The sequence below is a fragment of the Lepidochelys kempii genome, chromosome 4, assembly GCF_965140285.1.
Source record: "Lepidochelys kempii isolate rLepKem1 chromosome 4, rLepKem1.hap1, whole genome shotgun sequence".
Taxonomy (NCBI): domain Eukaryota; kingdom Metazoa; phylum Chordata; order Testudines; family Cheloniidae; genus Lepidochelys; species Lepidochelys kempii.
Genome location: NC_136383.1, coordinates 17,601,437 through 17,620,046, shown reverse-complemented (window position 1 = coordinate 17,620,046; position 18,610 = coordinate 17,601,437). Strand labels below are relative to the sequence as shown.

General features: G+C 40.7%; 1 protein-coding gene across 9 annotated transcripts in view; it reads left to right on the top strand.

Moving 5' to 3' along the window:
- WDFY3 (WD repeat and FYVE domain containing 3) overlaps positions 1 to 18,610 on the top strand; it is a 262,135-nt gene that overhangs the window by 177,341 nt on the left and 66,184 nt on the right. For 8 of the 9 annotated variants that reach the window (XM_073340560.2, XM_073340559.2, XM_073340566.2 and 5 more), the window contains 5 exons: positions 311 to 546; positions 7,980 to 8,114; positions 11,529 to 11,708; positions 14,212 to 14,445; positions 15,608 to 15,707. In XM_073340560.2, the coding sequence (XP_073196661.2) occupies positions 311 to 546; positions 7,980 to 8,114; positions 11,529 to 11,708; positions 14,212 to 14,445; positions 15,608 to 15,707 (885 nt within the window). The remainder of the gene's footprint in view (positions 1 to 310; positions 547 to 7,979; positions 8,115 to 11,528; positions 11,709 to 14,211; positions 14,446 to 15,607; positions 15,708 to 18,610) is intronic. The other variant, XM_073340563.2, reaches the window with a different exon arrangement.

Genomic DNA, 18,610 nt, shown 5'->3' with positions numbered 1-18,610 from the left:
GTCATTCCTGGCTGTTCTCAGACCCTAGGTGGACCATTTATCTGAAGTAGCGTTACAATTCCTGTGTTTACTGAGAAACTTGTACTATAACATCCGCCTGATGCTGTGAGGATTTTATGACTAAGTTTTTGACATTGATTTAATAATTGAAAAACATAAGTTGGTGTTAATATGAATGTGGTGTGTATGTATAAATTGATTGTTACTATTGCTCATTTCTAAAGTGCTCCCTTCTGTGCTTGAATAATTTAGTAAAAAGTGATAATTTGCATGTTAACACTTCTGGCTTTTTTATGTCCCTTTTTCTTAGGATTCAATGTTGGCAGGAGTGCTGGCGGCAGATCAACTGTCAGGGAAATTAACCGGGATGCTTGTCATTTTCCGGGCTTTCCGGTTCTTCAGTCATTTCTCCCTAAGCATACTAATGTACCTGCACTCTATTTCCTCCTCATGGCACTTTTCCTGCAGCAGCCAGTCACTGAGCTGCCTGAAAATCTGCAGGTCAGTGCACCTGTCAGCAGCAGCCGATGTAATCAGGGTTGCCAGGTAGGGATTATCGAGAAAGATATCAATATAATTCTGTGTAACACCAAAGAGAATAATGGATTAATTGCCCCTAAATTGATTCTGTGGTCAATTTATCAACTTTATATTCAGACGTTTGGGATTCAAATTCTGATGAAATGCTCTGACAGATGACAAAAACTGCTGCTATTATGTACTGAATAGATTTCTTGTAAAAGAAACAATATTGGGGGGAATTTTGTAAGAAATAGCAACTTGAGTCCCAGATTCTGTGTTCAGATCCGTATGGACTGACCCTGGTGCCTGTATGGAGTCCTCAGCTCTATGGTGGCACTAAGGGCCTGCCTGCAAAAATACAATTGTGGGAATGGGGTCAAAGGGATGATGTCATTGACTGTGGCTTTGGAAACTCTGTTCAGAAACCATTGCTTTATTTCTAGAAATAAGTGTTTTCCTAGGGTTACATACAGTGTTGGGTTTTTAGTAGGAAAAGGTTAAAAAAAAATTAAAATCTTATTTCTAAAATGGCATCTAACTTTATGTAGAAAACCCAGTTACACTTTTGCTCTTCACAACATCCCCTGGCAATGAGTTCCACAGGTTGACTGTGTTGTGTGAAGTACTTTTTTTGTTCGTTTGTTTTAAACCTGCTGCCTATTAATTTCATTGTGTGATCCCTGGTTCTTGTGTTATGTGAAGGGATAAATAACACTTCCTTATTCACTTTCTCCACATCAGTCATAGTTTTATGATAAGACCTCTATCTTATCCCCCCTCAGTCATCTCTTTTCCAAGCTGAACAGTCCCAGTCTTCTTAATCTCTCCTCACATGGAACTGTTCCACACCCCTAGTCATTTTTGTTGCATGTGTCTGTACTTTTTCCAGTTCTAATATATCTTTTTAGAGATAGGGGAACCAGCACTGCACATTTTATTATTTATTATTTTGTTATCCAGTCACCAGTTTTGTGAGATCCCTTTGTAACTCTTCACAGTCAGCTTTGGACTTAGCTATCTTTAGTGATTTTGTATCGTTGGCAAACTTTGTCACTTCACTGTTCACCCCTTTTTGAAGATCATTTATGAATATGTCGAACAGCTCTGGTCTCAGTACAGATTCTTGGGGCACCCTGCTACTTACCTCTCGCCATTGTGAAAACTAACCAATCATTTCTCCTTTGGTTTCTATCTTTTAAGTTATTACTGGTCCATGAGAGGACCTTCCCTCTTATCCCATGACTGCTTACTTTTCTTAAGAGCCTTTGGTGAGGGATCTTGTAAAGGCTTTCTGAAAGTCCAAGTACCCCCCTCAAAGAACTCTAATAAATTGGTGAGCCATGATTTCCCTTTACAAAAGCCATGTTGACTCTTCCCCAAAATATTGTGCTCACCTATGTTTCTGATGATTCTCTTCTTTACTATACTTTCAGCCAATTTGCCTGCTACTGAAGTTAGGGTTACCAGCCTGTGATTGCCTCTGGAGCCTTTTTTAAAAATTGGCGTTGCATTAACTATCTGCTAATCTTCTGGTACAGAGGCTAATTTAAGCAATAGGTTACATGCCACAGTTAGTAGTTTGACAGTTTCATATTTGAATTCCTTCAGAACTCTTGGGTGAATACCACCTGGTCCTGGTGACTTATTGTTTAATTTCTCAGTTTGTTTCAAAACCTCCCCTACTGATGCCTCGATCTGGGATAGTTCCTCAGATTTGTCACCCTAAAAAGAATGACTCAGTTGTGGGAATCTCCCTCACATCCTCAGCAGTGAAGACTGATGCAGAGAATTCATTTAGCTTCTCCTTTTTTTCCTTGAGCATTCCTTTAGCACCTTCATTGTCCAGTGGCCCCACTGATGGTTTGGTAGGCTTCCTGCTTCTGATGTACCTAGAAAAAAATTATTTTTTGTGTCTTTTGCTAGTTGCTCTTCAAATTCTTTGGTACAGTATATGCATGTCAGGGATTCGTGTATTTCAAAAAAAAAAACCAAACCCTAGGATGATTAGGTTTCTGTGGTCCTTAGGGAAAGTTCCTACTTTAAACTGATAAACTGCACTTTAGAATGGACTCAGTTAGCACCTACATCCCTTTACAAGCAGGAAATAGAAAACAAAAATTTGAGTAGTAGCTGTAGATAAAGATGTTCTTTTGAACATCTGGATTTGCATAATCATTAATGCATTATAGCCCTAGTCAGTAATGCTGTATGCTATATTGAGGTAAATCCCTAAAATTCCTTTAAATGAATTTGAATTTAGTTAAAGGAGTACAACAGCGTTAAATTGAAGGTGGCACAATCAATTTTTTTTTAATTGCAATTTAAAATCAGAGTTTGATCAGTGTTTGTTTTTAAAAACCTTATCGTTTTTTGCTGGTCTTCTGTTTAATTATGGTTTTTTTTGTTTTGTGTTGTAATAGCATTCTCTGAAACTTGATGGAAAAATGTGTTTATTTTTTAAATATGCGGCATATTGTGGATTTTGTTCTGAAAACTGATCAAGTAAGTTGAGGTGACAGCATTAGTACAGCATTCTGTTGACAGGTTTGCTTGAGATTTGGAGCAGAGTTGTGAAAGACTGAGAAAAAGAGATGTTTAATTCACAGGAGCTAGCAAATGGAGCTAAACAGGGGAGTTTGAGTGGGAGTTCTGTTGGAGGAGAAGGTATTTGTGTTTGGTTTTGTATTGGTAGTATTTGTATGTGTAGAGGCTTGTAGGGGCTTCGTGTTGGGAGAGAAGCTGAGCCCTGACTAGGGGGCAGGGCTTCTCTGACTAGGGGTCCTAAAAGGTAGCAGCCAGTCAGGCAGCGGCACAGACAGCTGCAGCGGCAGAGGAGCTAGCAAACAGAGCTGTAAATAGGGGAGTTTGAGTGGGACTTTGTCTTGTGGTGCTTGTGTTTTGCTGTGGGTGGTGGTGTTCTGGTGTGGTTTCTATTTCCCAGATTAACAGGATTTAGGTGGGAAGGCAATGACAGATACAGAGGTAGCAGTGGGAGTGACCCATGTAGCGGAAGACACAATGAAGATGATTGGATGTGGAAGCTGTGGTATGTACATGATCCTGGAGGGGGCACCTGGTAAGAGTTTTGTCTGTATGAAATGCCGTCTGATAGAGCTGATGGAGGAAAAGATCCGAGGTTTGGAGATGCAGGTGGAAAGTCTGGTTGAGTTTAGGAAGGGGTTTGAGCAGATTATGGAGCGAAAACATGAGGTATCTGAAGGGAAAAGCTCAGACTTGCAGATGGAAGCAGGACTGGGGAATTCTGGGGGGAGACTGGGTGAGGAAAGTGGTCAGTGGAAGCATGTGACTAAAAGAACCAGGCAGAGGAAAAGACTGGCTAGTGAAGGAGAAATAGAGCTCAGGAATAGGTTTGCAGAGTTGGAAAATGAAGAAGGGGCTCAACAGGTAGTCACTGAAGGTGGAAGGGCAAGGAAGAAGAGAAGAGCAGCTTGTCCTATAGGAAAAGGGGAAGAGTTAATGGAGATTACACCAAATATGAGCCCCAGGAGGATACAGGATGGGTTAAAGAGGATTACAAGGGAGAATAGGAATGGAAAGAACTTGCAGCCAGAGGGAACAGGGGATAGACTGGAGAATAGCACCGTCACTAGGAAAAGACAGGTCTATGTGATTGGGGACTCTTTACTGAGAGGAATAGATAGGCCTGTAACCAGAGCTGATCCAGAGAATAGGAGGGTGTGCTGTCTTCCAGGTCCTAAGATACGGGATGTAGACCTGAGGTTGAAAAGGATTCTAAAGGGAGTGGGAAAGAATCCCCTAATTATCCTTCATGTGGGAACAAATGATACGGCTAGATTCTCGCTGGAAAGCATTAAGGGAGATTATGCAAGGCTGGGGAAGACGCTTAAGGAAATTGAGGCTCAGGTGATCTTTAGTGGGATTCTGCCTGTTCCTAGAGAAGGGCAACAAAGGTCTGACAAGATTATGACTATCAACAAATGGCTTAGGCAGTGGTGCTATAAGGAGGGCTTTGGGATGTATGGCCACTGGGAGGCATTCATGGATAGAGGTCAGTTCTCTCGGGATGGACTTCATCTGAGTAGGGAAGGAAATAGACTTCTAGGATGGAGGCTGGCACAACTGATTAAGAGAGCTTTAAACTAGGAATTAGGGGGAGATGGTTGGGAGATGTCCAGGTAATCTCCACGCCAGAATTTAGCATTGAGAGGAAAGAAAATGAAGTAAGAGTGGATACAGCCGTGGGTAGGAGGAAGGGCAGTGTAGATACCAGTCTAATAGGGTATACTGGCTGTAGAATGGCCGTGCCTAATAGGGTACAGAATGTGAGCGAGGCCAAACAGCAAAAATTAAGATGTTTGTACACTAATACAAGGAGCCTCGGTAACAAAATGGAGGAACTAGAGTTACTGGTGCAGGAAGTGAAACCAGATATTCTAGGGATAACAGAAACATGGTGGAATAGTCGTCATGACTGGACTACAGGTATTGAAGGGCATGTGCTGTTTAGGAAAGACCGAAATAAAGGTAAAGGTGGTGGAGTAGCACTGTATATCAATGATGAGATAGAATGTAAAGAAATAAGAAGCGATGAAATGGATATGACTGAGTCTGACTGGGCAAATATTAAATTGGGGAAGAAAACTATTAGAGCCTCCCCTGGGATAGTGCTTGGGGTGTGCTATAGACCGCCGGGATCTAATTTGGATATGGATAGAGCCCTTTTTAATGTTTTTAATAAAGTAAATACTAATGGAAACTGTGTGATCATGGGAGACTTTAACTTCCCAGATATAGACTGGAGGACGAGTACTAGTAATAATAATAGGGCTCAGATTTTCCTAGATGCGATAGCTGATGGATTCCTTCAGCAAGTAGTTGCTGAACCGACTAGAGGGGATGCCATTTTAGATTTGGTTTTGGTGAGTAGTGAGGACCTCATAGAAGAAATGGTTGTAGGGGATAATCTTGGCTCAAGTGATCATGAGCTAATTCAGTTCAAATTGAACGGAAGGATTAATAAAAATAAATCTGCAGCTAGGGTTTTTGACTTCAAAAGGGCTGACTTTCAAAAATTAAGGAAATTAGTTAGGGAAGTGGATTGGACTGAAGAATTTATGGATCTAAAGGTAGAGGAGGCCTGGGATTATTTTAAATGAAAGCTGCAGAAGCTATCGGAAGCCTGCATCCCAAGTAAGGGGAAAAAATTCATAGGCAGGAGTTGTAGACCAAGCTGGATGAGCAAGCATCTCAAAGAGGTGATTAAGAAAAAGCAGAAAGCATATAGGGAGTGGAAGAAGGGAGGGATCAGCAAGGAAAGCTACCTTATTGAGGTCAGGACATGTGAGACAGGCTAAAAGTCAAATAGAGTTGGACCTTGCAAAGGGAATTAAAACCAATAGTAAAAGGTTCTATAGTCATATAAATAAGAAGAAAACAAAGAAAGAAGAAATGGGACCGCTAAACACTGGGGAAGGAGTGGAGCTCAAGGATAATCTAGGCATGGCCCAATACCTAAACAAATACTTTGCCTCAGTCTTTAATAAGACTAAAGAGGATCTTAGGGATAATGGTAGCATGACAAATGGGAATGAGGATATGGAGGTAGACGTTACCATATTTGAGGTAGAAGCAAAACTCAAACAGCTTAATGGGACTAAATCGGGGGGCCCAGATAATCTTCATCCAAGAATATTAAAGGAATTGGCACATGAAATTGCAAGCCCATTAGCAAGAATTTTTAATGAATCTGTAAACTCAGGGGTTGTACCGTATGATTGGAGAATTGCTAACATAGTTCCTATTTTTAAGAAAGGGAAAAAAAAGTGATCTGGGTAATTATAGGCCTGTTAGTTTGACATCTGTAGTATGCAAGGTCTTAGAAAAAATTTTGAAGGAGAAGGTAGTTAAGGACATTGAAGTCAATGGTAAATGGGACAAAATACAACATGGTTTTACAAAAGGTAGATCGTGCCAAACCAACCTGATCTCCTTTTTTGAGAAAGTAACAGATTTTTTTAGACAAAGGAAACGCAGTGGATCTAATTTACCTAGATTGTAGTAAGGCGTTTGATACCGTGCCACATGGGGAATTATTAGTTAAATTGGATAAGATGGGGATCAATAGGAAAATTGAAAGGTGGATAAGGAATTGGTTAAAGGGGAGACTACAACGGGTCCTACTGAAAGGTGAACTGTCAGGCTGGAGGGAGGTTACCAGTGGAGTTCCTCAAGGATCGGTTTTGGGACCAATCTTATTTAATCTTTTTATTACTGACCTTGGCACAAAAAGTGGGCGTGTGCTAATAAAGTTTGCGGATGATGCAAAGCTGGAAGGTATTGTCAATTCAGAGGAGGATAGGGATACCCTACAGGAGGATCTGGATGACCTTGTAAACTGGAGTAATAGTAATAGGATGAAATTTAATAGTGAGAAGTGTAAGGTCATGCATTTAGGGATTAATAACAAGAATTTTAGTTATAAGCTAGGGACGCATCAATTAGAAGTAACGGAGGAGGAAAAGGACCTTGGAGTATTGGTTGATGATAGGATGACTATGAGCCGCCAATGTGATATGGCTGTGAAAAAAGCTAATGTGGTCTTGGGATGCATCAGGAGAGGTATTTCCAGTAGGGATAAGGAGGTTTTAGTACCGTTATACAAGGCACTGGTGAGACCTCACCTGGAATACTGTGTACAGTTCTGGTCTCCCATGTTTAAGAAGGATGAATTCAAACTGGAACAGGTACAGAGAAGGGCTACTAGGATGATCCGAGGAATGGAAAACTTGTCTTATGAAAGGAGACTCGGAGCTTGGCTTGTTTAGCCTAACTAAAAGAAGGTTGAGGGGAGATATGATTGCTCTCTATAAATATATCAGAGGGATAAATACCGGAGAGGGAGAGCAATTATTTAAGCTCAGTACCAATGTGGACACAAGAACAAATGGATATAAACTGACCACTAGGAAATTTAGACTAGAAATTAGACAAAGGTTTTTAACCATCAGAGGAGTGAAGTTTTGGAACAGCCTTCCAAGGGAAGCAGTGGGGGCAAAAGATCTATCTGGCTTTAAGATTAAACTCGATAAGTTTATGGAGGAGATGGTATGACGGGATAACATGGTTTTGGAGTGGTGGGTGAAATTCTGTGGCCTGCATTGTGCAGGAGGTCAGATTAGATGATCCTAATGGTCCCTTCTGACTTAAATATCTATGAATCTATCAGTTCATTGGAGAGAGGGATTTTCAGACAATTCCTTGTGATGATTTTCAAACAATTCCATCATCTTTTCATGCAGTTCTTTGGGGCTGAAGCTTGGAGAGAACATGGTTTAGGGTACTTAGGTAGATATATCATGTCAAAATAAGTGAACAAATCACTGGTAATAGAGAAAAGCAGAAAATCAATCAAATTGCATAGGAACAAAGGTTAATTTTAGCTTTTCTCTTTCTTTCTTCCCTCTCACCTCCAATAGTTTGATTTAGATTCTATCTGGACATTTATATTCGGAGTTCCTGCCTCCAGTGGCACTGTGGTGTCTTCAATCAACAATGTTTGCACAGAAGCTGCCTTTTTATTATTGGGAATGCTCAGGAGCATGCTGAATTCAGTAAGTATAGAGTCCTGTTGGGGCCCGTCCGTACAGACCTCCTAAATGCAAAAGACAGATTAGAAAGGTTAGTTTTTCATTGAACAATGATGCAAACCAAAATTATAAATCTGTCTCTTAGTTTGGGTTGGCAGAGGTTTGTTGTGTTTTGGGGTTTTTTTGTTTGTTTTTTTTATTTGACTATCAATTTTTATTTTTAAGCATCTTTTAAAATTTTTAACTATTTTAATTTTCACATTTAATTTTCACATTTGTAGGAAATTAAGGGGGTTGGGATTGGGGTTAGGGGAGATGACAGGGGTTGCAGTGGGCTCCCAGCACTGACAACAGGGCTCCAGGGGCCTGAAAAACCCACACACAAGGTGCAGGAAGGGCCTGTGGTCATGGCCCGGTGGAGCAATGAACCCCTAGGGCACCAAGGAAGAGGATGAGCTCTGAGCTGCAAGAGAGGCCACCCTGCTGCTGAACAGCTCCTGTCCAGGGATGGCTATACTCCAAGCCGATGAGTCAATGAGCATGGTCATGACACTGGAGCTGCAGAGTGCAAGGTGTGGGGAAGGCTGCGGACCTGGTGGGGCAGAACAGAGAACTTCAGGCAGGGCCTCAAGGAGGAGAATGGATCCCTGGCCATGGGGGAGGCCAGCCTGCTACTGAACATTTCCTCCCCGAGGATGGCCTCCATACTTCTGGCTGTGAGTGAGTGAGTGGGGCCATGACAGCAGCACTTCAGAGGGCTCCCTACGCAGCCGTCAATTTGTGTGTCATGAGAAATCGATGTTTACCGATGACTAATGATTTAAATCGAATCCTACTAAGCCTGCTCATAGTTGACCTTCTGTTATGCATCTAAAATTGTCCTTGGCCTACAATTCATTCATTTGTGCTAGTGGGTGTAAGATTAATAGTACTTTCACTCACGCACATTAAAAATTGGATTTTTTTTTGTACTTAACCAAAAAGTGGAGCTGATAAAGTGCCTTTGGCAGAGATTAGGAAATTTCTTTTCTGATTTACATCATTGGGGAATATTTAAGACTTCAGTGCCCATCTGCTTGGAGCTATGTGAGTTAAAGATTTGTGCATGAAGAAGCATCCACATACAGACAAGTCAAGTCCACTGACTATTAATAGCTTTCCTGCTGGAGGAAATCCACTGGGTGCCAGGAAATGTATTGTATTTTTTTTTAAATGCTGATTCTAAACTCTTCAAAAGAGAGTTTGACTTCCCATATTTACTTTGGCATGGTGTGTGTATCTGTTCAAACGATCTCCCATGCAATAGTTCTTTAACTTTTGCAGAAATTATTCAATCTACGTTTTAGAGAGAATTGTTTAAATGGATACACGTTACCCTGCTAGTCCACCAGGGATTCTGGCCACAAGAGCTGCAAGAAGAGACTCCTAGGCTGGGAGAACATAATTCTCCAGGTCCAGCAACAGTCGACTAACTTTTAACATGTTTTGTGGGACAGATCTCATTTTGTTCCTCTTGACATAATAGCAAAGAGGTGGTCAGTGGAAGTTGGTGGGCAGATGAAGGGGCAGTTCTTGATGGAATGCAAAGATGCCATAATTACATAGGAAGAGAAGGATAAAACCAGAGGAGAAAGGGGTGAAATAGACAGGAATTAACATGCACAAAAAGAGCAAATAAGCAAAGGTTAGAATAAAATTACAAAATTAAAATTGTTTTCCTTCTTCATCCATCTTCTCCTTCGTATGTCTACTTAGGCTCTTTTCAGAGTAACAGCCGTGTTAGTCTGTATTCGCAAAAAGAAAAGGAGTACTTGTGGCACCTTAGAGACTAACCAATTTATTTGAGCATGAGCTTTCGTGAGCTACAGCTCACTTCATCGGATGCATACCGATGAAGTTTCCACGGTATGCATCCAGTGAAGTGAGCTGTAGCTCACGAAAGCTCATGCTCAAATAAATTGGTTAGTCTCTAAGGTGCCACAAGTGCTCCTTTTCTTTTTACTTAGGCACTAGCACTGAGGTCTGTCTGGGTGGTTCTCAATACAAGATTTCATGTCTGTAAAATACCTAGCACGCTTTTGTTGACCTGTGGGTCTGAACCTTAATGATAAACAAGCTGTGACTGTGGAAAAAGTCTAGACAGGGAGTTCACCCAACCATTACAAATGGTATAATTGAACAGAAGAAATCAGTAAACTGGAAACATCTGTTTTCATTGTAGTTAGTTTCTGATTAAGCTAGATTCATTACTGAGTGTTCATTATGAATAATAGAAATTACAAGCTGTGCGACTTAGAGGAAGTAATGAAGGTTTTAGCTTTGATATTGGTTGCTGGCTTATAATGTTTATTAGACAGACACCTATTATCCTTTCAGCATTGGCTTCGACCTTAACTTGTCGTTAATTTACTTAAACTGCAGAACAGCTCCCCTTTAGCTGTTCTGCGGTTTATCCTGCAGACTTTTGATTTAATATATATAGTATAGAGGACATATTTTCATTACTCCAGTGCCTACAGTGTGTAATATAAGCCTTTTCTGAAAAGAGAGTAAAATCTGTCAGGCCCCCCTTTATATCTTACCCTATTTGGATAATAAATGCTATTTTTTCAGTGCAGTAGAGTACTTCTTAAAGCCCCGTATTCAAGAAACAAGTTACATATTAAGTGGTGCATGAGCCATCAGATTCTGCTTAGCTGGATGTGGGTAAAGAAGGTTATTAGCTTTCCACTCATCCTTCTGACAGCATAGATGAGGCTGTTACTGGCATAGAATGTACCCTTCCAACAGCTGCTGGATCCCTTTTGGGTAATGGTAGTATTCTTCCATCTGCATTGCCACTTTCCCTCCCCCTTAGAAAGCATCTCCCAGCAGACTTCCTAGACCAAGTCTCTGGTTTCTTCATCAGTAAGAAATGTATTTTTTCCCACCATCCAAGAGACTGAGTCTCATCTTGAATTGCCTTGAGAAGTGTAATATTATTTGGGAGGGGTTACATTAAGACTTCTGCTCTATCTCCTGTTCGATAGCCTTTGTTCATGTTACTCCCCTTGTATTGGTATTCTTTTCAGTGTGTGCAACAGCACCAACAGATAGCAATTCTGAGACTGCAATTGCATGCTCAAGCCACTATGAATAATTGTATGTGTAGGCAGCATAGATTTAGATTTAGGTCCTAATATTACATTAAAATCATATGATATTCTTTGCATGCCAATAGGCATGAAATATTAACTTAGCTAGGAAATTGTTACATTTATATGGGGAAAGTTATTTCCTCTCTCTCATAACATATACATACCAGTAGTTGACAAGTAGTGTTTGTACTTCACTGTGACATAGCTATTGCTCTTTAAGAAAATACACTACTTTAGAAAGAGAGTTCTTTTTTAACTATTGCCATCTACAATAATTTTTTGTAATTTCTTTTCAACATAGCCTTGGCAGTCAGAGGAAGAAGGCTCTTGGCTTCGAGAATATCCAGTCACCTTGATGCAGTTCTTTCGATATTTGTATCACAATGTTCCAGACCTGACTTCCATGTGGATGAGCCCAGAGTTCCTGTGTGCATTGGCAGCAACCGTGTTTCCTTTCAACATCCGACCTTACTCTGAGATGGTAGGTAACTGAAAAATAGAATACACTCCAGCCAGGATATTGAGTTTTCACTTGCCTGTCATTTCCCTCAAATGTAAGCCAGTTGACAGCGTAGCTACAGTGATTGACAGCATAGCCACGGTGAATAGGCTACAAGTTAAAGACGTCTTCATAAGATAGAAGTAGGTATGTAGTGGTTGTTACAGCAGGATCACATGTTGCTTCTCTGAGGTCCTGTTGACATTTCTTTTATGAACTCCATTTTTTAAAGGAATTGTTACCAATCTGAGATCTGAGCTGGACCTTTATACCTAGATTCTTAGACCAAGAGCGTATTATTTTTCACCATGTAAAGAAAATATTTTATGTCTAATTAGATGATGAAATTAATCAGGCCTTCAAATATGAACAAATGACCAAAAAAATCTTAACGCTAAATTGGAGGTCAGTTTCTGCACTATGAAATTTCAAGCCATTGCTCTGGGGGAGTTGTATGCATTTTACTGAATATTTTTCTTTGGTGCATTGTCTGAGCACCTCATGGATTTTAATGAATTTACCCTTTTCAGCACCCCTTCAGGGTAATGTGGGGTAGTATTGCCTCCATTTTACAGGTAGGGAAAGTAACACAAATAGCTTAATTTACTTGCCTAAAGTCAGAGAAGAAGCATGTGGTAAAGCCTGAAACTACAATCACAGTTCTCCCAAATCCCTCTCCAATGCCTTAACCACAAGACCATCCTTCCTCTGTTACTCAAAGACTATAACTACACTGCAAACCACTGGCAGTGGCAGGTGGTAGGTACATATAGCCACATGCCATAGTGAAAAGCAGGCTGCATCCACACCGCGGTGCGTTGCTACACATGTCAGTGAAAGGCTCTGGCAGTGGGGAGGCAGTGGGAAAAGACTCCAGCATGAGGGAGCTGCTGGAGACTTTCCTTGTTGCCTCCTCCCTGCCAAAGCCTTTCCCTGTAGTGGAAAGCCACCCGGCAGTGGGACGCTACATTGCTAAAAATAGCAATGTGGACAGCTGAGGCACTGCTTGGGTGTGTGGAGAGCTATGTGGGGTACAGACCCGAAGAGTTTGGGCATGTCTTTACTTCCCTAACAGTGCCTCGCTGTCTACACTGCTGTTTATAGCCATGAAAGAAGATATGCAGTGTATATACTCTACGTGCTGCTGTAAGGAGTGTGCGGTGTAGACTACCAATAGATGTTATGTTCCAACCTGAAGAGGAGGCAGGAGTTACGTTGTTTGTGTTGCCTTCTTTACATGTCGCTTGCTGGAATTTTCTTCTTGCTGGCTGCGTCACTCTGAATGTCACATTACAGATCACACCATCATACTTACAGAGCAAAAAGGGAAAGGAAAAGAGTGATTATCTATGGCTCATGTTGTAACACAGTGTTATTGATTGAAACGTTGACAAAAATATAACCAGAGATATGAAGAAGTTTAATGGAGAATAATATCGCTTCACAAACTACTTCCAGTAGATGCAGCTATTGACATAATGTCTCCACACCAGGTATAGGCACAGAGTTGGAAATGTACAGACTAGTGTGTCTTCGGTACAGATTCTCTTTTCCATTTTTAAATTTAACTTGTATTTGAAATAGGTGCATTCAAAATTCATTCACTTTAACTGATTTGTTCAGTTAACACGAGCTGAAAATATACTGCATATAGCAGAGTGCTAATTATGAAATGATAAATGTCTTGTAAATTACTTTACAGAGAACAGATTGCTAATTGTGAAATTACAGCTCTCTTACCTTTTTCCCACTGAAGGCATGATGGAAATGAAATATCTGTAAGGCTGTTTACAGTAATAGGAATGACTTAGCGTATAATGTGGGGAAATGTTGGAATAGTAGAAAAATATCTCTTCCCAACTCCTTTGTGATCTTAAGCTAACTTGAAAAAACCTCAATAGTGTCTATGGATAGTAGTGAAAACAGTGCCTGTCAGTCTTTCAAAACTTACATTTAAGTAACAAATATGTATTACACTTTCCATATCTGCATGATACTTCGCTAGAGTTAGAAATTTGTTCACTTGGTAAATCTCAACAGTTGTCAAAAGGTGACAGTTTGTACCCATTAATGAATTTGGGGTGGGGGTGGGGAAATCCTCCTAAACTGAAATGCCTCTCTTAGATTGAATTTAAAGTTCATTTTCGGAATCTTGCTATGTTGCTCATATAGTTTTGCTGTAATAGCACACTACAGGGAACTCTTTCACCATTGCCATGGTACCCTTCATTAGCACAAAAGCATGTATGTATGTATATATTAAAAACAAAAGAGAGAGCGAGAGAGATGAGGAGTTCATCCTGTTTCACACTGGGCAGCTGAGACGTGGGAATGACCATCTTTCAAAAAAGGTATCTTCAGAGAAACAGAATTATGGGGTAAATAAATAATTCTCACATAAAATAATATGGAACAAAACCAGTAGCAGTTAAGGAAATAATGGCAAAGTTGTAGGGTTTTAACATGTTGATTTTTTTTTCCATAGGTTACTGATCTTGATGATGAAGTTGGATCCCCAGCTGAAGAGTTCAGAGCATTTGCAGCCGACACTGGCATGAACAGGAGCCAGTCGGAGTACTGCAATGTGGGCTCCAAGACATACCTAACCAACCATCCTGCCAAGAAGTTTGTGTTTGACTTCATGCGTGTGCTCATAATCGATAACCTCTGCCTCACACCTGCTAGCAAGCAGACTCCACTAATAGACCTCCTGCTAGAGGTAGGACTGCTATTTTCCTGCTCTTTTTACAGAGTAAATTTCATATGAAACTTTTTTCGTATGTAGTTGGTTTTTGAGGTTGTAATAAACGTTGAATATCAGGTTTTCTGTTGATTTATATAATGGTTTTAAATTGTCATTTAACACCCACCAATGGAGTTTAGAGACACTTTATGTACTCATGTTTTTAAATGTTTGGGGGTTTTTTGCTCTCCATTGTTTAATACCTTGAAGTTTAAAAATAACTTAAAAGAGGTACAATCTCAGTCAAGCATGGAGAGGTTATTTAAAACCTCATCAGTATGTAGGTGCTAATTGATTATTTAAGCTGATGAGCTCGCTCAGTGTGGCATTGGGGGGAAAGGGTACTGATATTACAGTCCTGGGATACGCCAACAGAGAGAGAAGTAAGAGAACAGTAGCTAGGTAGGATTAGCAATGTATTGTAATAAAACTGTTGCCTCTTTAAGAGCAGGTAGAAAAAGAGGCCTTGGATGCAGTGTCACTTTCCATAACCTTCATGGTGTCTCTGTATGAGCTTCAGAAGTCTGTTTGTGCAGCTATCCCAAAGCTAATATTGAAATTTTAAAAAGTCTTTCGGGTTGATATATTCATTCAAATAGTTAATTTAAATGTGCCATGCACTAGTGGATGCCAGTGTGAGCTAAGGAAATAAGTCTGTTTTTCCCATTACAAATATCATAAGTTATTTATTAATATTTTAGTAGTTTCTGTTACAAAGAAAATAGGCTGGCAAAACAGAAATTTGCCTTATGGAAATAAAAATAACACTCTATGCGGTATAAAATGACACAGTGCAACCCATGGATTGAACTCCATTCTTAAACTTACTTTTGTAGCAGTGGCTTTAATTTAAGGCAGGGTTGTAATTGGGCACATGTACTCCAAGAGGCTTAGAAGTCAGAAATGGGGGAAAGATCATCCAGTCTCTCTTGCCAAAGCTGGACAGGTCCCAGTCATGTGTGTTCCAGAAAATTAGATGTTTTTATTTATAACAAATAATTGATAACATTCTTAGATTTTATGTACCTAACAAGGTGAAAATTTCCATGGAGTAACCGTAGTTCAACATATAGTATCATTTTCTGTTCTGCGGCTATTTCCTTAAAGCAACTTACTCTATCTATTGATTGTGTTGAAGGCTTCCCCTGAAAGATCAACAAGGACACAGCAGAAAGAGTTTCAGACTTACATTCTGGACAGTGTGATGGACCACTTACTTGCAGCTGATGTTTTATTGGGTAATTTGTTCTTTCCTTTTCATTTATTGATGCACGTATCATAGAATCATAGAGTATCGGGGTTGGAAGGGACCTCAGGAGGTCATCTAGTCCAACCCCCTGCTCAAAGCAGGACCAATCCCCAATTAAATCATCCTTTTTCCATTACCAAAGCCAACATCAGTCTTTGGTGGTTTTGTTTTTGTTTTTAATTTCTTCTTCCCCCTTTCCTTAAGATTTGGTTCGCCTTATCTTCCGTATCTTTTTGTCCCTTGATATGTAAGGGGATGTATTACTTTTCTTACACTCATGACAGCAAATCTCCATCATGCCCAATCTTTGAACCGTTAGGAGTTCAAAGACTGTTATACATGTGAAGCATGTTTTACAATTATGAACCAAAAAAAATTTGGCCGAGAAAGGAAGCAAGAGAAAATGGGACTGAATTTTATCATCCCATCCCTGACCCGCACCATCAGTCATGCCCTCTTCCCCTCAACAGAGGGCTTGCCCTTCCCCCAGGTTTAGTTTTTGCTGGGGCTTGGATTGCTAAAAGTTGGCTTTCTTTCCTTTCCATCTTTTATTATTTTATTGACGTTACTGCAACAACCAAGAGAACTTTGTGGGATTAGGGCCTCATTGTGAAGAGTGCTGAGCAAACACGACACTGTCCTTTTCCATGAAAAGCTTGTAATCTCGATAGCTGTGTGGAGGGCTGACAGAGGAGAGGCAGATGATCGTGAGATGGCTCTGAGATGAGTCCAGGGAAGTCACTGCTCAGATGCCCAGTTTGACTTCATGCTCATTAGCTGAACTCCATAGGAATTCTCACTTTGCCCTATTCCCCGATCCCTCCTCTGTGGCCAAACTTGGATCTCTGAGGCCTCTGTGGGTTTTCTGCTTAACTCCTCTAGCTCCTCTCACCTCTGTAGGGTGAGACTGAAGTTCTCCCCTTTCCTCCTAGTCCAGTGTTAAGAGTGTCAGAAAAGAAAAAATTTCTCACTGTCCTCTGCTCACCAATTGCAGATTTTGTGGAGGCTGTTATTAAAAATGGCAGCAGCCTCTTTTCAATCAAGTGTTGCTCCCCTTTTCCATGGTTATTGCATGTAAAGTCATCTATAGGGGACAGTCTCTTCTTTTGGAACCAGAGAGAATGGAGAAGCATGCAGGGGTGGGACTTTACCTCTTTTTAAACAAAACTAAATATTTGCAGGATCCAAAAAGTTATACCTCCTAGGGTCCAATTTATTAACAGAGTAATTCCAAAATAATAGTACACGAAACCCCAAAGCAAACCTTCTCCTCAGGTTTGCCTGCCTTTGTAGTTACGTCAGTTCAACTGAAGCCTTCTCCCCAGGCTTGGTTGCCCCAGGATTTCTTTGTTCAAGACTTGTCTGTTCTAAATTCTAGCTGTCTGGATGAGGAATGTTCTCACTTTCCTTGTATACGTGGGGGTAACAAGTCAACTGTACCAGTGAGTGAACACAACCCCACTTAATGGTTCGCAGCAATATGAACACCTGGTAATGGTGGAGAGTTTGAGGCAAACACTGTGAGCTTGTTACAGTGCCTCAGAATAAGTTCAATATTAAAAAATAAAATACAGTTGGCATAAAACTCCTATTGATCCTCAGTTTTTACCAGGTGAGGGCCAGTGGGGAGCAAGATACCAACTGTTTGTAAACACACACAGTGATTTTTTTAAAAGGACTGTGTGCACGAAGCCCATGGTAAGGGGCAGTGCATAAACCTACTGTTGTGGGCGTGCACTGGAAGGCATTGTGACTCAGAGCAGCAGCACCCCTTCGGGCTGACAGTTGTTTTTGAGGGGGAAGTGATTTACCAAACCCATTTAAAGGGAGTAGCATGCTCTTGTCCCCATTCAGGGTGTCCGACCATCTCCTTTGGGTTGGAGGTCAGAGCCATGGCTTCATCTGGCTCGCACCCAATTGCTCCTGGGGGGAAGCAGTTAGAGGCACTGCCCCTGTATTCCCGTAAGGGTCGGGACTGCTGTTATGGCCAGCCTCATGCGGTTGCAGAAGCAGGAAGGGGAATCCTTATTTCCTTCTACTCCACTCATCAGCAGTATAAGAGCTAGCTACTAGCTGGTCAAAAGGAAACAGGAAGCTGCTAGCAGAGCCTGTGACAAGGGCCGTGCTTAGCATATGAATGCATGAGACACACTGGGGACTTTGACTGTTGTTGTAAACTAAGATCTGTTATTTGTTAGGAAATGGTTTTGTTCAGCACTAGTTTAATATGAACAATATCAACATTACAGTCTACAGAACAGTTTCTAGTAAATAGCACACTCCATCTGAAAATCCCCAGCTCCTTACATGCATTCGTGTCTGAATTCTTATTCCTTCTCGGAATCTGTGTCAGCAGATGTACATCCTGCTGAGAACGCTAATTCACTCTAACTTTTTGTTGCTGGTGAACTCAGACATGAAATTGTTATTCCTGTCATGAGGAAGAAACCCACACAAGCGCATATTTTGGCCATAGGTGTTCTGTGTTTTTTTAACAGTTTGTTAGTTCCTGTGCAAATGAAGTATAGGTGTTCGTGTTAGCAGGTAAATACATACACCATTGGGCATTAGACAAAATACAGATATGCCTTCCTATTATAAACTTGATGTATCAAATTAACTTGGAGGTGGTTAGTATTACAGTAGCAATTTTGGGTCTCCAGTGCTAGGTGCTGTGTATGTGTAAGAGAGAAATATAGAGGTGCATCATATATGGAGATTTAGTGCCTTCCTTTGGGAGACCAATATGCAGGAATCCTCAAATGATGGACTGAAGGCCTCCATGCTTAAGGAACCATCTCTTGATGGGAACCGTCTCATCAACTATTCTCCTATCTGAACTTCCTTTTTTGGAAAAATGTTATTGGGGAGGTTGTGGTGAGGCAACTATGT